This window comes from Rhipicephalus sanguineus, chromosome 3, assembly GCF_013339695.2.
Source record: "Rhipicephalus sanguineus isolate Rsan-2018 chromosome 3, BIME_Rsan_1.4, whole genome shotgun sequence".
Classification (NCBI taxonomy): Eukaryota; Metazoa; Arthropoda; class Arachnida; order Ixodida; family Ixodidae; genus Rhipicephalus; species Rhipicephalus sanguineus.
The window spans coordinates 183922360-183947734 of NC_051178.1; the positions used below are offsets into that span (position 1 = coordinate 183922360).

At 45.6% G+C, this 25375-nt stretch overlaps 1 protein-coding gene and 1 non-coding gene across 3 annotated transcripts in view; one reads left to right on the forward strand and one right to left on the reverse strand.

Moving 5' to 3' along the window:
• The window catches only part of LOC125756160 (excitatory amino acid transporter 2-like), a 64792-nt gene that overhangs the window by 15509 nt on the left and 23908 nt on the right, over positions 1 to 25375 (reverse strand). For both annotated transcript variants that reach the window (XM_037653503.2, XM_049413695.1), the window contains exon 2: positions 6401 to 6671. In XM_037653503.2, coding sequence (XP_037509431.2) covers positions 6401 to 6671 — 271 coding nt within the window. The remainder of the gene's footprint in view (positions 1 to 6400; positions 6672 to 25375) is intronic.
• On the forward strand, positions 21337 to 21408 carry Trnat-ugu (transfer RNA threonine (anticodon UGU)). The gene has a single exon. It is a non-coding gene; the product is annotated as a tRNA-Thr (tRNA).

Consider the following 25375-nt stretch of genomic DNA (forward strand, 5'->3'; position numbering starts at 1 on the left):
TGCGAGTCGTTCCACTCTGATCCGCAGTGTGCACACCCTGGGGTATCGAAAACCTACCACCGCATTCGCCAACGTTACTTTTGGCGAGGGATGTACCGCTACGTGGAGAAGTTCGTTCGCTCCTGCATCTATTGTCAGCGCCGCAAAACTTCAACGCACCTGTCGCCAGCAGGTCTGCAACCTCTACCTTGCCCTGACCGACCGTTTGGGCGCGTTGGCATCGATTTATATGGGCCACTTCCCCTGACGTCCGCTGGTAACCGCTGGGCCATCGTCGCTGTAGACCACCTCACGCGATACGCTGAAACTGCTGCCCTCCCTGCGGCTACAGCGAGCGATGTGGCCTCCTTCCTGCTCCACCGATTCATGCTGCGTCACGGTCCACCCCAGGAGCTGCTCAGTGATCGAGGCCGTGTCTTCTTGTCGGAAGTCGTCGAAGCTATTCTCAAAGAGTGCAACGTTGTTCACCGCAAAACTACTGCTTACCACCCGCAGACGAATGGCCTCACCGAACGCTTCAACCGCACGCTAGGCGACATGCTCTCGATGTACGTCGCCGCCGACCACACGAATTGGGATGTCATTCTGCCCTTCGTCACGTACGCCTACAATACCGCTCCTCAGAGCACTACTGGTTTCTCACCATTTTTCTTATTGTATGGCAGGCACCCGTCGCACACCATTGACACAATCCTTCCCTACAAGCCGGATCGATCTGAATGTGCGCCTATTTCTGCCACTGCCAGACTTGCTGAGGAGTGTCGCGAGCTCTCCAAGACCTTTACTACGCATAGCCAAGAGCGGCAGAAAAGCATTCGTGGTGACACCACCAGTTCTGCGTCCACGTTCCTTCCTGGAGCGCTCGTATGGCTCTCGGTCCCTACCACTGCACCTGGCCTCTCTTCCAAACTACTGCCCAAATACGAAGGCCCCTACCGTGTCGTCGAACGCACATCCCCGGTGAACTACCTCATCGAACCCATCGACCCATCCTCGGACATGCGCCGTCGAGGGCGCGACATTGTCAACGTGGCGCGCTTGAAGCCCTACCATGACCCGCTCATAGTGACAAGTTGCTAGGTCGCCAGGCGGCTCCCTTTTCGTAGCCGGGGTAATTGTAGCGAAGCGTTCCTACTGAGTAATGGGTCGTCCTCTCGAGCGCCTTCCAGTGGGTCGTTCTCTTCTCTGAGCGCACGCTCCTCGTGCAGAGTCGGCCCCGCTTTGACTGTCGCTGCCGTGCGCCATCGCTGAGCCCCGTTAATAAACGCCTTGACACTTTATACTACTAGCTACATGCCACCAAAAGCTTAGTTCATTTGGTGCCGTGGGCCAAATGGGAAATTTTTTTTAATTCGGGCATGTGGGAGGGGCAAAACGCGACAAAAAGGCATTGAATTGCCTTAGAGAGTGTCTTATTAAGTGAACGATTTATTTACGCTCATAAACAGCACATTCCTTCATTTTATTTCTCGGAATGTAATACTGAGTGCCTTGAAATCATGCCATGGAAATTTAATGCATTTGCAGACAGTGCATCATAATTCGTGACTGAAAGGGCTAAAGGTTATGCTTCAATCCCAGCAACTGTGATTTCGAGCACACTCGTGCCGCGCACTTTATTTTTATCGTCGTTATCTAGTCCTCCTACGAAAAGTCATACAAAACACGCGAAGAGAGTGCCACTATTGAAACAGCGCAAAAACTTCGTCATTCTGCACGTAATGATTGCTAAAGTAAAAAAAAAATTATGCTTTACAATTCTGATCTTGAATAGTTCGTGTTCTGCTTATTTACATTTCCGGCGAAAGGCTTTTGCATTTAGTGATTTAGTGACATAGTGGGAAATGAACCGTATTTCTCGAATTTTCAATTGACCCTTCGTCACCGCAGTGGTCACAGGCTGAAGTATCGGTCATCAATATGTCATTCTGTTCCAGTGCCTGCATTACTGTTTTTAAAGACGATCACCCTGCTTAGTGATCACAAAGTCAGAATGCCGTACAAGCGCAACTGTGGTTTTTACGATAGCGGCTGTTGTAAACGTCTGTAATGAAAGCGTCGTTCCCATTTTAAAACAAGTGTTTGTTTGCGAGAATTGTTTCCTTCACTGTGCGCTTTCAAGAATAATCCAAGACGATATATTGCAAAGAAGTAATTGTGGGATTAGAATGCATTGGTGCTATCTTCTCATCATGTGGTTCGTAAGCCAAATTATATTGTATAAAGAGGTTGAGAATTCCTTCGGCAGATGATTCAGGATTTTAATCGGCAAGGCCTATTATTGGGATTGAAGGCAATGCTTCAAAAAGTGAAGACAATGTACAAGGACGGTAAACAGACTAGGATTTGGTAAACAGCCTCCAGAAGTTGCTGAATGGTGTATACATTCATACAAACCAAACAGCCACAGGACGCCCCGATGATGAGAAAGATGCTTCAAGACGAATAGAAGTGACTGAAAGGGTCCGTGTCAGTCATTCTGAAGTTGTGAATGAAAACTTCTCCCAATTCTAGAATAAAACGAAAACGTAATTGGAACATTCAGGCATACCAATGAGGTGTAAACGTTGAACAAGGGAACATATAGTAAGGAAATAACGACTTTTCGACAACGCGAAGGAACGTAAGTTAATAGAAACAGTTTCCAATGTCAGTAAGGTTATGGCACGGATTAGAGATAAGAAGGCGGCATGCGATGCTCTCGTCAAGTTCAAGCTAAAGTATTGGACGCGTCCAGTTCACGTACTGCACCGAGCAAATACCCATGACGAAAACGCGTTCTTGGGCTAGTTGGTGCATGGTCTGACAAAAATTTGGAGCCACAAAGGAAGGAGGACAAGAAATGACAGGACTGGTGCCAGTCCTGTCATTTGTTGTCCTCGTTCCTTCGTGACCCCAATTTTTTTTTTCAGAGCATATACCCATGTTTATGGCAAATCGGTGGTGCGGAAGTCTTCAAGGTGAAGTGTCATGAAAAAAAAAGCAAACAGTAATCCACTCAACAGGTAGCACCAAGCTAAAAAAATTGGCCGCTTATCTGCGTGCTTCGCTGCAAACGTCGTCGAAAGGCGATAGTCTTCTGCCGGCCGTACTACATGAGTCCTGGTCTCATCCGCGGCCACCCGTGATGCTGTTCCCAGGGCCACAGCCACGTGGCAGCACCATATCGTTGGCAGAGGGGTTTTCGGGAATAGCGTCGCATTTTCAGAGCAGCCTAAGAAACACTAGGGTCTTTAGAATTACGTATCTATGCATTTTCTAGTAAAGGAACACACCACCTAATACTTACGTATTGATGTTGCGCCTCAGATATGCGTAATATTTGCGTTTTGATCGACAATGTTCCCATGTATGAACGCAGCCACCAGTTCAAGATGACTGGGCTTCCAGCAAGTGTTTAAACTTTGGCCGGGTGGCTGAATCGTGTGACAGACAGACAGACAGACAGACAGACAGACAGACAGACAGACAGACAGACAGACAGACAGACAGACAGACTAAAATTTCTGCGTTCAAGTATCCCAAGAAAGACTATCGTCTTTAAAAAGAAACAATGCTCGCCAGCTGAAGAATGTTTCGTCCTTGTCCAGGAGTCGAACACAAGACCAACGTTTCTCCGAGGCCGTGCACAATATTCTTGCGCTTCGTCAAGTGCCCTTAGATTTGTTATAGTTTTTTGAGAAGCTCAGGTGATGACGTGACCGTGCCGAAAATGCGTTGGCCCTAGTTTTGATAACTAAGCCAGGACCGAATTTTCTTCAACAGGAAAGCTATTTATACGGGAAACTACATCGGAATCTTTCTTTTTCAGCTTCGTGCTGTTGTTAGGTAGATTAGAACACCCTTTCAGCGAGTGATATATTTTGATGGCATAACGGGTGATGAAAAAAAAAGGACAGTGTCGAAGACAGCCATGAGGTGCTGGGGTGAGGCGGCTAAATTTGTAGGTAAATAACGGAAGTATAACCGATACAATGCAAGAGTAATGAAGATTGTGTGGAGATTCATTAGTCCTGCAATGGATATAGAATAGGGATATGAAATATGAATAGATATTCGCCGAAAACGAAGTTTATGGAAACATCTTTTGTTCTATGCTGCTATATAGGTCGTCGTCATTTACGTGAGAAATTTGTGCCTGCCTATGTGAATTGTCGAAGCATACGTACACGGCTGTAATAGATATATTATTCAGAGGTCGGGGAGACTAGGTGAACGTCCTCAGCGGACAACAAAACACGGCCGTTGTGTTCTGGAATATTTGCCAGGCAAGATTTACGCCTACGGATGCTCCATAGGTACAATGTGTCACGTTTTCTGCAGTTATCTTAGCTGCGAGATACCATAGACTATGCGCTGGTCTTCCCGTTTATATTAAACGCAACTCTTAGAACTGGGTTACGTTCGTCGCCTATTCGTTATCCAGTGCCATAGGCGTGCACACAGGGGGGAGCAGGGGAGGTACGGGGGGACGGGGGAGGAGGAGACGCAAATTCTGCCTCATACTTTTACTCAATCTGGCCTGTACCGTCACTGTTTAACATTCAAAGTTATGGCCACGCAGACTTTAGTGATAATGGAGGCTGAGGTACTCTTAAGCTACTTTCCAAGAACTGTTTAATTCCCACCCGGAAGCCGGGTTAAAAGGCAGGTCATTGTGAAAAAGCACGTCACTGCATCATTTTCAGTTTTGCATCCATTCAGAAACTTGTTTTCTTTCGAACTCGACCAAGAAGCTTTAAAAAGAATTTTTTAACATCCCAAGTGGACTCGACAAGCGGGGTAAAGGAGGGGGGGAGGCGACGGGGTAAGGAGGTGGGCAAGCCCCCTTTCCCTTCATCCTCCTAAAGGAGATCCCTGATGGATGGATGGATGCTATGAGCGTCCCCTTTATAACGGGTCGGTGACAAGTGTGCCACCAGGCTCGACAAAAAAAAAATCTTTTTCCTTTTTCCTTTTTTTTAATGTTGGCCTAATGCCTCTACTTCGATTAAATCTATCTTAGCACGTCTACGCCCAGCGCTACTGAATAACTTAAGTTTTGTCATTGGCACCACACCACCACTTAGCATCTCTACCAGCGGACAGACCACGCACCTCCTTTTGCCGAACAGTAAGCACACACGGCGAATCTCTACCAACTGGCTTCACACCGGCGGCGAGACCTTCGGTTCCTCCGTGGTGCCTGAAACAACCAATCATCAACCTGACAATACCAGGCGTGCAGAAAAAATAAGATCTGTCAGCACCAGCTCTTAGACAGCTCGCTTTGCTGCTATTGTACGAGAAGTAGCACGACTCGACTCACGTCTACACCGACGGCTCCGTCCTACCGAGCAGTTCAACAGCGGCGGTCGTGATTCCAACGATCGCCACAACTATCAAGCTCAGGACGGCTCACCCAACAACATCGACGGCAGCAGAGCTCACAGCGCTTCGTGCCGCGCTGCTTTTCATTAACGACCGAATGAGGAATAGGTGGACGAATTTCTGCGACTGCAAGGCGGCACTGCAGTCTCTACTGTCGACTTTACGCCGCGGTCCGCACGAACAGTTGGTATCTGAGACTGCCGAGATGTTCCACCACCTCACCGAGAAAGGACACTGCAGTACATTTCAATGGCTACCAAGTCACTGTGGGATCATCGGCAATGAACGGGCCGATCAAGCTGCCCGTTCAGCCCATACAGAGGACCGCGACCTGTCGATACCTCTCTCTAGGACAGACGCTGCACGGAAGCTCCGCATGCTCGCTCGCCAATGCACAATGTCAAATTGGAATGAGCCACATTTCATGCATGCACGACTACACTCCTTCGATCCCACGTTAAGCCTTCGACTACCATCAAGACTTCGCCGAGGTGCCGCTACCGTTCTGTGTAGATTATGGCTGGGCGTCGCGTGTACCCATGCGTATGCATTCCGCATAGGGATGGTCGACACCACCGCCTGTGAACACTGCGGCGACGAAGAAACAATTCGGCACGTTCTGTGTGACTGTCCGAAGTATAGCACACAGAGACAATCTCTTTGCCATGCTTTCAACAAGTTATACGACCAGCCTCTATCGGAAGAAAGACTACTACGCCATCGTCCGGACATAACGTCGCAGAAGAAGGCTTTACAAGCACTACTAGCCTTCCTGCGATCCACTGGCTTGTCAGAGCGCCTCTGAGCGGAACGCTCTCGTGTGTGTGTGGTTGTGATTGCTTTTTTTCCTTATTTATTATTAATTTTCTCTCTCTCGCTTTCAACCCCCAATTCCCCAACCCAAGTGCAGGGTAGCATACCGGATACAAACTTCTGGTTAACCTCCCTGCCTTCCTCTGCTCTTTCTCTCTCTCTCTCTCTTGTCATCGTCACTACGAGCACCGATTGAACTTCTGCGAGTGCCGGTCACCTGTGATGATGCTGGCGATCATCATGGGAAGTACGAGCATGCGCAGGCACCGCATGAACACCTCGCCAGGCATGCCGAGCAGCATGATGGTGGACTCGCTGGGGCTCGCCTGTCGCAGTCCGAGGCCCAGCACCACACCGGCCACGACGCCGCCTAGCGTGAAGAGCAGGAAGAAATGCTCCTTGGCGAACTTGCGCAGCTTGGCCCTCAGAGACAGGGCTCGCACCTCCATGGTGGCAATCCTGCACTCCTCGAGTTTCATCTTTCCGTTCTGCGGCAGAAAGACAAAAGGAAGAAAACGGAGGCCATTATCACTCTATTTAGTTATTCATTTACGATCAAGTATAATTGGGCTTCGTACATAACTGCTTATCACGAACGATTGTCTAAACCAATGTCTATTAGTATGATTAAAAAAAAAAAGGTGTTCGTCTTTTTTCCGGAGATGACTGGCTGATCACGGTGACGCTGAACTGTGTATGCAACTTGAACAAAAATTCTCGTTTGTGTACTTTCCAGGGAACAGTAAGCTATCAATTTTATTACTTGATTAATAATTATTCCGGCGCCGTTATTTCTGTATTTGTAGCGCTGCACATCCCAGAGAAATAGCATGGCCGAGGTGCTTAAAAACCGCTGCCCTTCCTGAAAGATCCACAATAGTACGGACGGAAGGATACGATTCTCTCACTGGGAACCAGATGGCCCGCGCCTCGGTTCGAACACACTCACCGAGCATCACAGCGTGACAGTCGTGAAGAGGATGGCTCGGAACCGATCCCAAAACAATTTCACGTGATTAGTGGGGGGTGCAGTCACGTAAACCAATACGTCGGCACCCTATACGTACAGCGATCTAAAAGGTCTATAGCACGTTAATTTAGGGAACAGAAAGTATGGCATGCATCTGAATGGTAGATGCCAGCTTTCACGTTGGCGATGCACACCGTCCACTGCGAGGGATTAAACACTGAACCTGTAGAAGTGACAGCCGACGACAAATGCCATTTTGTTACTTTATGTTTCCCGCCCGAGAACGATAGTGAAGATTAGGATACTCAAGTTTCTATAATGACGAAACTCGCCAATCTCAGCCCTCGAAGCCCAGCACCAGCAGCCACCGGCAGCGCGCGTTCCACGTCCAGAAACAAGTGTTTATACTACGGGAAATCGGCGAGCATCTCTGATCCGGAGCGAGCGTGATAACATTCTAATACGCGGCGCATACACAGTGAATTTGCAGCAGTGACAGATGGCGCGACGGAATATTCCGGCGACATTGTGCAGTGACTGTGATGCTAGTGCAGATTTTGAGTAACCTCAACGGACTATCACAATGAAGCTGCCCAAGGAAAACCGCGCACACATGTGCAGGTGAAGACCAATAATCGAGAACGGCTGCTGACATTGCTAACGCGTCTGTCGGCACAAATATGCTGCTGCGAGCAGCCGACTTCCTCGAGGTTCATTTGGTGTATTCGCGATCTAAATAAATAGCTCTGCGTGCAAATATTTACTCGGTACTCATCAGAACGCAACGCACTGAATCCCACGCTAGAGGGAGAGAAGAATGTGAAATGGGGAGGGGGGTGAGGAGGTGAACGATTGCAGAAGGGGATGGCAGACAGCCGCAAAAAGCAAAATACTGCGGTGCTTTTATCCATGCCAACAGGAAGCGCTAAGTTTATGCGTCGGCACGTAAAACACCCGATGCTTGGAATAATACAAAAAAAGGCAGCCGGCCTCCCCATGTATACACACGATATGGACAAATGTACTGCGCACAACGTGTCCCAAAACGCAGACGCCAGTCGTGGCGCCTCTAGCTGGGGCCGTTCTCCGATTAATTATGTCAAGGGCACCTCGTTGCAGGATCGCAGTGCACCGAGTGTCAGTTTACGCCAACGCGACCTCCCTCTCCGGGAAAACAGCATATCCACGGAGTGAATGATGATGAGTGGGCGAAGCTGCGGAGGTTCATCGGTAAACCGTGAATCTTCCGTGAATTCTGCCCAGTACATCATCACCGACGTGAGATCGGGTGCGTTTATACTAAAGGTTCGATGAGAGTTATGACAACTTGCAGCTCACTTTAATTTTACATGTACGCTGTGAATTTTCATTGTTTAGAAAACCATTGCTTTAGAAAACATCTGGCGTCTTTCGTTAAGCAGCTGGCGTCTTTTCGTTTTGCTTTAGAAACATCTGGCGTCTTTTCGTTTTGCTTTTAGAAAACATCTGGCGTCTTTTCGTTGGTTTATTTCATCAATCAACGGCGTTTTGAACAAAATTTTTATTGTTTAATCACGCACAGGAGAAATCTCACCAGGCACTACCTTGGAGGTAAACAATGGCTGCTAATGGGAATGAGAGACAGAAGAAGTCGGCTTTTAGCTAACACTTACACTTCTACTTCTACTAACGTTTCCTACTGGAACATGCCAATGGCTGCTAATAGGGAATGAGAGACAGAAGAATTCGGCTTTTAGTTAACGCGCACGCTGCGAATTTTTTATTGTTCAACAACACACAGGAGAAATCTCCCACCGGCACCAACTTGGAGGTCAAGATCTGGTACTGGCGTTACGACTGGTTACGCACTACGACGGGGACGAACGGGTGCTGCTTTAAGGAGCTTCGCCCCTAAAAGTGCGTCGTCAAACCTTACTGTGTGCTACTTTGTTTGACACGTTGTCTGCTGCATAGTGAGGGTAGGTGCAGACGTTGTAGAAGATCGGCGTGTTGAGAACCACATGGCTTTAAATGGGGTTAAACTCCCCTGTACAATACCATTGTCATCTACCCACCCACACACCCACTCGGAGATACTACGATGTGGCCTCGGTTGAGCTTCAATACTATAAAAATTTAAATTTTTGTATGTACCATCGCTTGGGATAATTGCATGCCCCACTAAAGTGAGTCACGGCGTTGACAGGGTGATAAGTGATCAGGGTGAGCTGCTGAACTTTTTCACTACCGAGGATATTGATGTGGTGGAGTGTGAAACTGATTATTATTATTATTATTATTATTATTATTATTATTATTATTATTATTATTATCATCATTATTATTATTATTATTATTATTATTATTATTATTATTATTATTATTATTATTATCTGGGATTTGACGTGCCAAAACTACCATATGATTATGAGGCACGCCGTAGCGGAGGGCTCCGGAAATTTCGGCCACCTGGGGTTCTTTAACGTGCACCTAAATCTACACACACGGTCCTCTACACACGGTCCTCTACACACCTTGCCTTCATTGGAAGTGCGGTCGCCGCGGCCGGGAATCGATCCCACGACCCTCGGGTCAGTACTGTAACCGCTAGACCACGATGGCGTGTAGTGTTTTATATCGAATGGCTCACTATCGAGAAGTACGGCATCAGTACACAGCTCAGACTGCTCATATATACAGAGCATTTGTTGGCACCTGAAAATCGTGCTGCTACTTGCTGTAACACAGAACCAAATAATTGTTCATTTGAACATATATAGCACGTGCAACTATAGGTAGCGTGTTGTGACGACAAAAGTCAGCAAACTATCATTTGTCTTGTCTTCATAAAATTAACAGATCACAATAACGGCAAATGAAACTTGACAGATTGAAGGCTAGATACGCGTTAACACGAGCATAATATATAGCGACAACGTTTATAAACAGTCAAGGCTTAAGTTTCAGCCACATCGTTCGGGCCGATTGCCGCAGAACGTCTAGCACACCTTTTGTTTACGAGTCTGGCGTAAAGCTTTATCGGTTCCCGGCTGCACTGCGAACAGCTGCATCCGGTGCGCTTTACAGTCGATCATGCATTGCAAAGAGCATTACAGTTGCGTGGTTCGACCAGCATAATGCTATGATGCTATACCTTTCATTACATTTTCATTCGGATATGCTGGAAAAATTTGTCAATGATTTATTTCTTAAATTAGGCTGTGAAGGTAATGTATAGGCTGCGTGAAAGCAGGCTATACCATATTCACGAAATCGACACTAGATTAACAAATAAACAGAAACGTTATTGAGGACCTGACCTAATTCCCCATGACGTCGCGTACCGGAAATAATTCAAACACACAGCGTCGGTCCTTATGTAAAGACGGTACCGGTGACGCCGAAGCAAAGGATGGAGAGCGAACATGTTTTGTTTAGATCGAGAGGTTTCAGCTAAGAGCTTGAAGCAACGCCAGAAGTGAATGTTTGCGCTGTGTTCCCCGCCCGCATCAAGGATAACTAGCGAGTGCGTGACGTTGTTATGACAGTAGGTTTACATGTTTCCGATCACATTCGCCTCGTTTACCTCTTTTCTCATACGCACCCGAGCTTTCTTTAACTTTCAATTATGCTACCTTGTTCCGCGTGCTGCCTTTTCCAACTGTTTCAGCAACCTGCTTCAATGCGATTTATGTCGGAGGGACGCTTAGGCATGCTCGCTGCTTGCACGCGTTCTATACTTATACTTTCCTTGAGAGGGCCCGACCTCGGTCCATTTATATTTCTATTTATACAGAAACAATACGTTTCCTTTGTAACTTAAAGGAATATTTTTAGTGTTGTGCGCAAACCTAGTGCTTGAAGTGCTGCCAAGAAGTTCTGGTACCTGCTTATGTAGACCAACAGCGTTGGTTCCCTAGTTGTTCTATTAAAAGCTTACTTAACGATGCACCTCACTTCACTGCATGATCCTGAATATTTCTAGAGTCAGATGCCGAACGAGCATCACAGAATAAGGTCGGGTTCAAATAGCGTAAAGCTTGTTGGGATTGTGACACGGATCCCTTTGCACGGTGGGGACCTGATACGATTCAGTCGAAAAAAAAAAAAACCGCATCCTCTAGGCACGGTAGAAACAGTCCGCAACATTCCCAAAGGAGAATTTCCCAGTATATGAACTCATTCACTGCGAAGACAGCACCCTCCTTTTGTGGATACCATCATATTTGCAAGGAAGTCGCCTTCATCTACTGCTACCTCGCCTGCAGTGTGGCCTCCGAAATACACGCACAGACCCCCCCCCCCTCCCCCCACCCCCATTCACGGTGTCACAGTGCACCGCTACAATTGTCGTACGCCGTAGCTGCAGCTCAGTAGTTAGCGCACCCGGCTTTCAACTGAACTTATCAGTTGCATGAGCTCGATTCCCAATGACGATAGCGGTTACTTTTCATTCTTTGCAATATTTCGAATATAAAGCTGAAAATAAGGAGGTGGCATAAGAAGAGTAGCTTGTCGACAATTACAATATTATGCAAACGGTCGCGCATTAAAAAAAGGACGGGCAGGTATTCAGGAGACCTAACCGCTGTCGTAGTAACGTTTGGGGTAGGAGGAGATCGGCTGTCGAAGCCTTGTATACTGTATCGCTTGAATGGACCCTCTGGAATGTTAGGTATTGCTAACATTCGCAGCACTGCAAAATCGTAGCGCGTAAAAAACCAGCACGAATTTTGCACAAAAGCCATTTTGTCCTTCCGCCAGAGGAGAGCCTGGCTCACCACCGTATTATCAAGGCCGCCCGCGTGAGCGCACGCGCATTTACGTGAAGCGCAGTTCTAACAACGTCCCCGATTATGGGCCGCGACTGTGGTACAGAACATGCAAGACCACATCCGTTGTACGCCGGGCTACATAAAAATAGAAGAAGAAGAAGAAGAAGAAGAAGAAGAAGAAGAAGAAGAGGAAAAGGCGAGGTTCGTTGCACGAATGTGGCATCGTCGCTATGCTCCGCTATGGAGGAAGGCATAAACGTTCCTCGTGCACCCTTGTCAAAACAAAAGGAGAGAGTATGCGTGTTTGCAAGAAGCTTTCCTCCAGGTAGTATGGCAACGCAACGTGCAAAACTCTTGCCATTTAACACTCCACATTTTCGAAGTACCTTTGCTTCTAAACGCTCACTACATGATATTTTCCAACTTCGTTAGTTGGCCTGGTGTATAACCGAATTTCCGATTAAACTTTTCAATGGGTTCTGCTAATGCCGAAAATTTACACGACAGAAGGTGAGGCACCTGTAATCGGAGTTCAACCTCTCCCAAGTGTAATTCACGCACAATGTTCGGTAGCCACGGTGACTTTACGAAAACCGGCGCTTTCAACATAACAGGGTCAATGATCATAAAAAATGCAAACAATATTACTTCAAAAGCATACGTATTTTTCTAATGCTTGCTGTTTTGAGCGTCTTGTTGTATCCACCCTCATTTATTGGATACTTCATTCAGTACACGTGGTTATTATAGCATGGCCGCATACCTCTGGATACCTTTGTAATGCATGTTCATCTGAATATTTGTTGCGTTTGAGTGCTTATGCTATCACCGTGTGTGAATATAATAATTATCACCCAAACCACGAAGTGTATGCAAACTATAAGATCTCCAAAATATCAATAAAGGGCAAATATAGAAAATGGCAGCAAAGTCAAATAAACAAAAAAAAAACTTTTTGTTAAAATTTACAGCGCTCAAATGGACGGGACGTGGCGGAAGAAACACAACACAGGTGCTCTCTGTGTTATGTGCGTGTCTGTGCTGTGTCGCTGAATTGACGTAGCACACGTACATTGTCAGCTTTACCTTCGTCTCGATTCATACTCGGCCTTGCTTAAGATTTGACACTCTTTTGTGGTAGCCTGAGATTCTGTGTGATTGTCATACTACGCTGCATCATCGAGTATACCGTATTATTTCGGAATGAAAGCTTTAATAAACACTAAGCAGAGATAGGAGTACAAGGCACTAGAATCAAAATTCGTAGAGTGAACGCTGTAGTATGTTCTACAGTAATAGGTGCAATTAACAGGGGCGGTATTCCCACATGGTAGAACAGTAAAAAGACTGCATCATTATGAATAACAACATTTGGGATTTTATGTGCTAAAATCACGATATGAGACACGCCGCAGTGGAGGGCTCCGGAAATCCTCACGACCCGCGGTTCTTTAACGTGCACTGACATCTCTCAGTACATGGGCCTTTAGCATTTCAGCTCCACCGTGATGCGGCCGCCGCGGCCAGGATCGAACCCGGGACTTTCAGGTCTGCATGCAGTATCATAAACCAATAAGATATTTTTTAAAGTAGACAGTTAAGGAAAGCGTGAGCGAAAGGTAATTTGAGCGTCATTTAATGTACACGCTCTCGAATACACGCATCAAACCTTGATGCCGGCACGGCACAATATACGGAGCTTCGTGTAGGTGCCAATTGACTGTCAGCATCACAAGGCGGGTCTGGGAACAGGCCTGTACGTCGTCTCTGCGAGCGGGCCTTCGCCCCGTGACCGAGACCTGTTTTTGTCAGGGACGACGACTTGGACGAGGATCGACGCCGCCGCAAAATGCGGATGCGACCGAGAAACAAACGCATCGTCGAGCAGCTCTTGGAGACGCGTCAAAACCGCGACGGTGTCCGCCAACGACTTTGACGCTTTCAGCCACGTTCTCTGGATGCGCACATGATTCGGCGTGTTGTGCCTGAAGGAACTCTTCCTCTTTAATCGTTTCTTCCTTTAATTTTCGTCTTATTTATTTGACAGGTATACGACCGCGCTACATAATAACACCGCTCGCGTTTTTCGTTCGGTTTAGTTCTCCTTTCATTGTAGATTCTTTCGGAGCTCGGAATACTTCTACAACAAAAATCTTCGCCTCAGAGTGTAATTCGAGCATTACTAAATTTACAGTGGTCACCTGACCTCTGCAGCGCCTGTTTTAAATCTTGGTATATTCATTCTCGTCCGCATGTGTTCAGCGCCTGCGTTCTTCATCTATCTTTTTAGGCGCCTTATTTCACAGTCGGCAAAATGTAGCAGACGCGTCTGTCACAAATAAATGTAATCTTGTCGACTGTCTTCACGTTTCTTCTCTCATTTCCGGGAAAACAAGATTTCCTTCAGATGCGGCCGGAAGCAAAAGACGCTACAGCGCGAGCACTTCTTCAGTACGAAGCATCGAAACGAAATCAACTCGCAATACAATTCGTAATTTATTCGCCTCGCAATCTTATTTGCTAAACTTCCGTGAAGCCCCTTGTAATAATAATAAAAAATGATATACCTTATCCTTCGCGTCCTGGTTTCTATGATCCCTTCAGCCAACGAAAGTGTTAGTACTTATTCATTTTTTTCTCTCGTGTCTGCCATTGTCTCACTTTGAGAGCACATCCGGGATTTGAGCTACATCGCAGCCATCAAGAACCCGGTTGGACGCGGAAGAAGCCCAGCTCAGAATAGGAACGGGGAGGTGGGGCTCAGTGTTGGCGCGGGAGTGCCACTGAAAACCACGGCGAATGCCCCACGGTGTGGCACTCAGGCACGGATTCCGTTCGCATCACGCACAACGCCAGAAACAAACGCAGCCATGCATTAGGGCGCACGACGAGGGCTCAGAAGAACAACCCAACCGAGCCAGGCTCTCTCCCTCGAGCCACAGGGACGTTCTTTAAGTGTATGCCGGATATGTGAGACGCTCATAGTGTTTCCGTCCTTTACGCCGTAAGGAATGCGGGAATGAAACAGAGGCCTTCGACGCATCACAGTGCACGCGTGGGCAACACATCACCGATTCGCTCTTTGTGCTCACACAATGAGCACGAGGCTCTTTTGCGAGTGCAAACTTGAAAAGCACGAGTTCAAAAGCAAGATCCCCAAACGAAAAGCTCGAAAACAAAGGACCAAAAACGAAATCTCGAAAGTTTTTGCTTTCGAGCTTTTACAAAATGCGCTTCACAATGAATGGCTTTAAAAAAAGGTCCACACTGACGCGCCAGGAGCGAGAAACGTATTAGAAAAATTGGAAATTTTTCATAAAGACGAAATAACAGCTTCTCAAGATTATTGTCAAAACTATAGAAAAAGATGGGCTTAACAAAACAGTGAAAGTTTATGAGTCCACAATAATACAAATGTTCTCATTTTCTGGTCAAAGTGAAATACAAAAATTTCATGGTGCCGATTTGAAAGAAACAAGGAAACTACGTTAAATACAAAAGCAAAGCAAAAGCTAAGGTGACATAAAAACGTGATGAATTTAAGCCAGTAAAGCATCTATGGGGGCAAGTTGGTATGACTTCATGACTGTTCGCGCTGCCAAGAACTGACTTAACGACGAGGAATAACAGGAAAGAGAGGCAAGGCAGGGATGTTAAACAGTCTAGCAAAACTGGTATGCCATCCCACACTGAGAAATGTGATAGGGGGGTTCGAAAGTTAGAGGCCGAGAGAAAAAGATGTACCAGCGTTTACAGACCAATAGAGCTATTATGACTGAGGTGCGTGCGTGCGTGCTCCCCCTCTCCCCCTCTAAGGACGAGAAGAAAACGGACACACACAGGGTGAAGTGCGCTGTTTTCTTCTCGTCCTTACGTCAGTTCTTGGCAGCGCGAACAGTCATGAAGTTGACAAATTTAGCAGTACACCTGACTACAGCAAATACCTAAACATTACGTTGCCACGACAACCCCGTCAAGTGTTCCATTCACAAGTAGTTCATCTTGCGCCTGAATAGAGACGAGCGCACTTCTACAGACCAGCGCTTATGTGCCACCATCTTGGGGTGATTAACGTTGCCGCTTTTGTTTTTGCAATACCTATGAATGAGTGGTGCCGCAGTGGACTCACACGCGCGAGAACAGCTGCGCGGATGCACTTAATGCTTCATGACCTTTCTGATTTGTCGCCACGACATTAAAAAGTGATAAATCTCTCGCATAAAAACACAGGATGGCAGCGCCCATAAACCCGAAAGAAACTTGTCTACGTATTTAGTTGTGCTTCCGTTTGGACAAGTTGGTGCGACATCTGCAAACCAGCACGAAGTACCAGGATTCAAGAAACACGAACACACAGGACCAGCACTGGTCCTTTGTGTTCATGTTTCTTGCATCCTCGCCCTTCGTGGTGTTTAACTTTACAGTCGTCTACATATTCAACATCCTTTTTTCTCGTTGTGTTATAGACTGGCGTCCCTCAGATTATGCGTATCGGCTGAGTCGTCGTTATCTATTTGGACAACGTTGTACCGACTGAATTAGTCTTGCTATTGACAGGAGTGCAACTGCTTTTTTTGCCGTGTCTTCTGTCTCTCACGTGACTACCCATAGAACTGATAAAACGATAACCTCAATTGGCAGGCACTTGCGTCAAAGTCTGGTGCGTCATTGAAACCCGGTGCAACTCCCCCAACGAATCAATGGCGACTAACACGAAACTTAGAACAAGATACGCTATCGGAGTACCCGGAAACTTCGAAGTTGCACTTACACGCTTTTACTCTGCGTCATTGTTTTGTGTACGCAGACTACTGCCCGTTCAAGTGGCATGAACGTATGCTTTCTCTTTTGCCGAGGACGAGGAGATTAGTGATAGCCGAGCGATAAAATCGCGTGGTATGGGTATATATGCATATATCAGAGTTCTGCTATGGTGGGAGGCGGTGGAGATGCCGCCCACCGCTCCGATTCACCGCCTGCCACTCCAATTGACCTTTTGAAATGCACGCCTGAGGAACCATTAAATAGTAACTGTGCGCGCGCAACGCCAGCGAGCTGTGCCTCTCGTCACCTGGGTTGGTAAAAAGGAGTCTGAAAAGGTGGCGTTGTGGTTTCAAAGATCGCCAACTCCAGTGGCAGCGCTAGAACACAAGTGCCCTTGCTTTCGTTTATTATTTTTACGTTTATATAATACCAAAAAGGAATAATGTGGAAGCTTTCAGTGAAGCAGTAACACGGTACAGCGGCAAGGTACAATGAGGACAAGTAAACAACAAAGTGCTAGCGCACGACACCGAATAGGGAACAAATATTCACATGTAGAGTTTACGAGTAAATGTTACAGCATAACTTGCAAGCTTCGCCAAGAAAGCAAAGAATATAAGCTATCCTCTTAAGGTTCCAAAACAGTAGAAAGGCAAGGAAAAAAACAACAATAGAAGAACACAGCAAAGACAACGTGAGAAAGATGACTTTTTTCAAATAAACCTTACACTTTCAGGGTTGTCCGTCTGACTCTGTAGCACACCATTAGAAATAGTAAAGGGCCCAAAAAGCGCCATGGCTGCAGAGAGGTTCCCTCTGGCGCAAGCAAGGATCACGAGCACAACATGCACAAATGCTGTAGCAGAATCGCCGCCGAGTTGAACATTCACAAGACGCGCGGATCCCTAGGCTATGGCAATAATCCAAACGGACAACGCGGGCTCTTGGGCGCTGCCCCGACACCACACGGCACAGCATACACATGCGGTTATGGCCGCTCGCAAGTACGCTGCTTGTCCTCGATTCCCGGCAACACCGGCGTCCAACTGGTTCCCGCGGCGTCGTCAACACTCCAACTCTCACTCACTCTTTCCTTCTCTGTGACCTCTTCCATTTTATGGTTGGCTGCCGCGCATTCCACAAACGTTTCCTCCGTGTGAAGGCTTACGTTAAGCAACTGCCTAATGCCATGCGGGTGCATACGCTGCAAGCGAAAGGCAGGAAAACTTACGCTATGGCTTAACTCTATACAAGCGGACAAGGTTGGCTGTCTCTACGTGCCAGCTTCTATAAAGTTCTATGCTTTGCAGGAATTCTTGGGCTTTTAACTTGTTATACATACTCTGTTTCAAGAGCTTACTGACTGCGAATTACTGGCGTCCAATTTCCGAGCAGTCTGTAACCGTGTCTAGTAAACCTTGGCACAACATTGCTGTGAGATCACATCACAATTGCCGATTTGACACAAAAGAAACTTTACAAAACATCATCGAATCCCTTATTCGGCAAGCACAATGAGCCTACGTTTATGGGAGCGCTATAGATTAATAAAAACCCAAAAAGCTCAAGCCTCAAGCCTACGCAGGGAAGGGAAGCTTAGAAGAACTGCGACAACTGCTCTTTGAAATTCCTGCACGGACCTTCAAGCTACCTCGTGCGTTTCAGTAGCATCTTTTTGAGTAAGCTGTCTCTCCATTACCCATTTCTCTATAAGCTGTGCGGCATTTCTTCGAAGTAGTCAATACCATTTCACTAGAATACAAACGTCAAGACAACGTACTAACTTCTGTGTTAATTTGCTGAGCTTAAAGAGGGGTTTCTCACAATATCGCAGTATTTATGTCGTCACAACGACCTCACGGGAACGTTGGTTCAAACGATAAACTGTACAGAAAGGTATCTCTAATCCTTATAGTTATTCGATAGCGAGCTAAAAAAATCCTCACTGTAGCCCCAATCTCTGAATGTCGCTGCTTAAGGTTCTAAAGAATAACGGGACTATTATTACGTTATTGTTGTTGCTATTGTTGTTATTGTTATTGTTGTTGTTATTATTAATGTTATTATATTATTAATGTTATATTATTATTATTATTCTCTAAAAGAGCAAGAACACGTAGACAAAGAGAAATGTTCATTTCTCTTTGTCTACGTGTTCTTGCTCTTTTTATTTCTGAAGACTGTCTGTATTGTATTGTTTATTTTTATTGATTTTTTTTGCGTGCGCCTGCACAAAGACCTCACGGTTGTTCCTGGGCACGTTAAATAAATGATTGATTGATTGATTGATTGATTATTATTATTATTATTATTATTATTATTATTATTATTATTATTATTATTATTATTATTATTATTATTATTATTATTATTATTATTATTATTCATTGATTGTGAATCAGCATGGGTTTCTCGCTGGTCGCTCAACTGTCACTAATCTTGCCAGTTTCATGATGCAAGTCTCCACGCCTATTTCGCAGAGAGGACAGGTTGACGCTATTTACTGTGACCTTAGCAAAGCTTTTGATGTTGTCAGCCATTCGCTGCTTGTGGATAAACTTGCACACTTTGATGTTGATTCTTCAATTGTGAATCTCCTTCATAGCTATCTTCTTGATAGATTATGTTACGTTGCCGTTAATGGCCAAACGTCCTCTTTGTATAAAGCTACTAGTGGGGTTCCTCAAGGGTCGGTACTGGGCCCACTCCTCTTTTTAATTTATGTTAATGATGTTTCTTCTGTCATTCGGAATTCTTCTTTCCTTTTGTATGCCGATGACAAAGATATTTAAGGAAATTCATTCAGTTATCGATTGTCGCTTGCTGCAATCTGATTTGTGTTCTTTTTCTGAATGGTGCAGGAGCAATAACCTCTCCCTAAATATTTCGAAAACCAAGGTAACGAGTTTCACTCGAAAAACATCTAGTGTGCCATTTTTATATTCTGTCAATTCTGTGTCGTTGTGTAAGGTATGTGAGATCAATGATCTAGGTGTTCTTTTTGATAGCACCTTACACTTTTCTGCTCACGCTAAGCGTGTTGCTTTGCGGGGTCTTCGCACCCTAGGCTGTGTTTGCAGAATGTCTAGAGAATTCCGTTCTCCTGTGCCCTTCCGAAAATTGTACACCGCGCTATGTCTTCCTCAACTAGAGTATGCATCTGTGATCTGGAATGGCATTCATAATTTCTGCAGCAACGCCATTAAGCGAGTCGAGAAAAAATTCCTAAGCATTTACAGCCATCGTTTCGCTAGAAATGACTCTGGATCTCGTTCTAACGCTGCTGGATTACTGTCATTGCCATCACTTTGCTGCCGACGAAATCGCGCTGATCTGTTATTTCTTTACAAGCTTGTGCATGGTATCATATCCTGCCCTGTACTGCTCAACTGTCTTAATTTCCGAATTACACGTAAGCTGACCAGAGAGAATAGACATTTTCATGTAACCGCCTGCCTCTGTGAACATTCGACCATTGGCAGGATACAACGTCTTTACAATGCTTACTTTTTGGAGCTCGATGTTTTTCACAGCTCCCAGTCGTTGTTCTGCTCCGAGCTTTGCACTATACTTACATAGCCTCGTACACTGTTAATATTTTTTTTTCTGCCTGCGCATAGTTGTATATGTGCAATTTTATAACGCTTTTTATCCCTGATATTTTATTATGAATGTTTGCCTTTGTTTTTTTTTTCGTGCGCCCGTACAAAGATCTTACGGTTGTTCCTGGGCACAATAAATAAATAAACATTTGAATAACGTTTGATGATTATTATTATTAGTCTTACATCAGTGCAATTTGCAGAGGAACCTGAAATGAGATATATACTAGGTCAGATAAAAGTTGTTGACAGTGTTAATTATTAATTAACACGTACTCTTGGCCACATGTTTGTGTTTTTGCACGTATGCAGCGTTTGTTTCTGCGATCATGACAGTTGTGTTTAAAGTGCGGGCAAATGCCCAGTGGCTTGTGTGATAATCTTGATGAAATCTTCTGCAACGCGTGGACATTTCGTTTGTGTGAACATTTCTGATGTGTAAACTTTCCTGATGCATGGGAAATTATATTGTAGCACTGGAATGAGATATTTGAATGTCCATTCACGTGTAAAGTTTTACTGTTTTGCGATTTCTGACAAGTTCACGATGAAAACTACTATGCAAGAGAAAATATTTTATGAGAACTAACAGACAATAACGCCAAGGAAAGTATAGGGGGTGTTATCCGTAGTATTTAGAATATAAATGTGAAGAAAGTAAAGTGGACGAAAAGATAACTTGCCGCCGGCTGGGACCGGCGTCCACATTACTTTCTTCACATTTATATTCTAAATACTACAGATAACATCCCTGTACTTTCGTTGCCATTATTGTCTGTTAGTTCTCATTAATATTGTGTCTAACTAAGAAACTAGCCCTTAAAAGTCATATTCTTTCCTTCAATCATAGCGAGGGTCTCGTTGTGGCAGACTTGATGCCTTCTGGTAGTATGCGAGGGATTATTGGTCAGCTGCCAACTCGTAAAAAGATCACGTGCTACGTGACGTCAACAGGCAGAAAAAGAGTGTTCCACACTCGCCGCCATGGCTGCGACTGGCGCTGACTAACGCTCCTAGGTTTAAATGCACATATATACCCCATAAAGTGGACGGGGGGATGACCGCCGCCGTAGCTCAGTGGTAGAGCATCGGACGTGTTATTCGAAGGTCGCAGGTTCGGTCCCTGCCGGCGGCAAGTTATCTTTTCGTCCATTACTTTCTTCACATTTATATTCTAAATGCTACAGATAACACCCCCTATACTTTCCTTGGTGTTAGTGTCTTTTACGAACGCCTTTGCGTGCCGCATCGGAATGACAGACAGCGCTGCATGTGACCATTGCGGCAATGACGAAACCATTGAACACATATTATGTCAGTTCCCTCAGTACAGCTCTGAGAGACAGTCCCTCTCAGCAGTGTTTGCTCACCTCGACGACCAGCCGCTTTCTGAGCAGTCAATCTTGGAATGTCGGAAAGATCGAGCTTCACGCCAGAAAGCAACGAAGGCGCTGATGAAGTTTCTGCGAGCGACCCGCCTCGTTGAACGATTGTGACACTCCTGTGTGTGTGTGTGTGTGTGTGTGTCTGTGTTTGTGCTTCCCTCCCTCCCTATCCCATTCCTCTCTTTCTGACTTTTCTTTCTCCCCTTACCCCTTCCCCAGTGCAGGGTAGCAAACCAGATATGTTTTCTGGTTAACCTCCCTGCCTTTCCGCATTACATTTCTCTCTCTCTCTTGTCTGTTAGTTCTCAATAATATTGTGTATAACTAAGAAACGAGCCCTTAAAAGTCACATTCTTTCCTTTATGCAAGAGAAAAGGAGCAGCTGGAGCCACACATAGGCACCAACCTGTTCTTAAACACATTTATTTAAAAAAAAAGAAAAAGAAAGCAGCTTAAGAAAGGCTCCTTGCACCGTCTGGTATAGTATTACGACGCATACTGCTCAGTAGGTGTCCTACCACAATGTCACGATGTTACTTTGCTCAGTATGTAAAACAAAAAAACATTTCAAGACGCAGCTTGCATAACGCTAGTACAACGACCGCACTCGTGCAGCGTTGGCGAAGAGCTCGCGACAACGCTGCCAAACTACATGCCACAGCCGCAGCAGCGCAACCAGCCGCTCCAGTTTCAAGAACGAGCAAAGAAGCGCCAAGTGCTTCAGATAACGCCATGACTGTCGTGAAATTCTTACGGCGTATCTATAGCAAATACTCGGGTGTAGTAACCTAAAAGCTGCGGGTGCGGAGCTCCTGAGCATGTGACACTGCTCCAAGTAGTTACGGCATTCTTGAGAAGTTGTCCGGCGGAGGTTTTTACACTCGGGCCGAGCTTTGAACGAGTCGCCTGTTCCACCACTTCTCATGCGCAACGGAAATCTCGTCGGTGATTTATGCAGAGGTGCTCATGGGCGTAAGCAGCGACCTCTATTGTGGGTAGCGTAGTTCCACCGCAGCGTAAAACACGCTGCCTTCATCAATGTGCGTTTTAGACTCGACATTTCATTCGCATCGCCTGCAAATGCAGTCAGCGTCCCTCCATAAATCTGCGTACGATTTCCCCGTTGTATAGCCCTAGTATAACGTAACATGCGATTTATGCAAAGGTAAGTTAGGAAGACGGAGAAGGAGATGGATACGTGCATGAGCAGAAGAAATACTATTCAAAAAAGACACCGCTTGGCCTGCCTAGGCAGCACAAAGGTCTTTCTAATGATTACGTTGTGTTGCTATCTCTTTTATATGGCACTAGGCGCAAGTAGGTGTCATGCATGATTTTAACGGAGGAGCTGCTTATGCCAGCCTTTAGTTGTAATCCGCGAAGAGAAAACTATCACGATACGGCACGCGCTATGTTCGTCCTCTTCCTCATCTTCTGCTTCGCTGCCAGAACACGTGCGCCGACTTCTCCTGCGCGGGATGGAATAACTGATGGGTGAGACAACGAGTAGAGAGAGAGAGAGAGAAACAAAGAGAGAGAAAGAAAGAAAGAGAGAAAGAAAGGAAGAAAGAGAAAAAGAAATTCTCGACGAAAAAAATTTCTTTACGAGGCGGGATTCGAACGCGCGTAACCCACGAAAGCGAGCATCGTAACCTCTCGGCTATCCAGGCACGTTAGCAGGGCATAACATAGCTTTATATAGTATAGTATATCAAGGGGGTGGGAAAGTGAGAGTGAGGAGGGGGGATGCGAGGAAAGGGTGAGGAGGAGGGCAGGGAGTAAAGCATAGCATAGAAAGAAAGCGAAATAGAGAGAAAGAAACGGAAGAAAGAGAAAGATAGAAGGAGCGAGAGATAGAAAGAAATATATAGAAAGAAAGAAACAAAGAAAGAAAGGAAGAAAGAAAGAGAAATAAACAGAGAGAAAGAAGCGATATAAAAGAGGTCCCTGGTTCAATTCCGCGCTTCGGAAGCATTTTTCTGAATTATTTTTCTTTGGGGCCTTTATATATATATATATATGCATACTTATACATATACGGTGCATGACGGCGGCGACGGCGACGGCGACGGCAAAATCCAGCCGAGACTGTCCATATAATTGCTATCGCAATAAAAAAATAGAGAGAAGCGAAAAAGAAATAAAGAGATGATGAAAGAAAGAGCAAAATAAAGAGACAGAGACGGCGGCCCAGCTCCGCACTTCCTTCAGGCTTGGCACCAGAAGTTCGAACCTGGCATTATTTCTTTCAAAAGGATAGAAAATATCGATAGCCTTTAATTTGTCCTCATATTTTGCACCTCGAACCTTAAACAGCTATTGGGAACCTGCCTTGACAGCCCCCAGGCAACGTTAAATCAGAAGGAAAAAAAATTCGGCAGATCCCACGCACTGTGGGAATCGATGTAATGCGAAGCAGCCAGCAAAGAGCTGCATACATCGCCTTGTTCGTCTTTGAGCCAAATGAAATCATTCATGCCATGGCATCTAGTCCACCATATATCGCATGTTTGCCATGCACGCATGCATGCCCAATCTAGTGTACACCATGCCAATGAAACGCATATTCTGGTATATAAATGCATGACCTGTCGTTTATGTTCATCACGCACTCGTGTCATGCCATACTAATTTTGGTATATATCACGTTAACAAAGCGGCCGGAAGCGCACCATGACAGTGGCATGTAAATCATACCGTACTACATGACATGCATAACATGATTCGCATGTTAAGACCTCTCATTTATGTTCGTCATACAGTCACATCGCGCAATACCAATTTTGGTGTATATTAAAGGAGCAAAATGGCCGTGACTGCACCATGAGTAGAGCATGTAAATCATGCCATACATGACATGAATATTATGGTTTTTCATGTTACCACCTGTCACTAATGTTCATCATACAGTCACATCGCGCAATACCAGTTTTGGTGTATATCAAGCTATCGAAACGGCCGCGAATGCACCATGAGCGTGGCATGTAAGTCATGACACACATGGCATGCATGTCATAGTTTTCATGTTACCACCTATTATTCATGTTCTTCATAGTCACATCGCGCAATAACAATTTTGGTGCATATATCAATCTAGCGAAACGGCCACCAGTGCGCCATGAGCATGGCATGTAAATCATGACGTACAATTCACGCATGTCATGATTATCGTGTTACCACCTTTCATTTACGTTCGTCATACAGTGGCGTCAAGCAATACCAATTTTGGTGTATACCAAGCTAGCGAAACGGCCGGGAATGCACAATGAGCGCGGCATGTAAATCATGACATACATAACCTGCATGTCATGATTTCCATGTTACCACCTCTCATTTACGTTCGTCATGCAGTCGCGTCGCGCAATACCAATTTTGGTGTGCCAAGCAAGCGAAACGGCACGAGTGCGTCATGAGCGTGGCAATTAAATCATGACATACATGACATGCATGTCATGGTCTTCATCTTACCAACTGTCATTCATGTTCTTCATACAGTCACATCGCGCAATACCAATCTTGGTATATATCAATCTACTGAAACTTCCGCTAGCGCATCATGAGCGTGGCATGTAAATCAGGTCGTACATGACTTGCATGTCATGATTTTTATGTTACCACGTCTCACTTATGTTCGTCATACAGTCGTGTCGCGTAACACCAATTTTGGTGTATATCACGCAAGCGAAACGGATGCGAATGCACCATGAGCGTGGCATG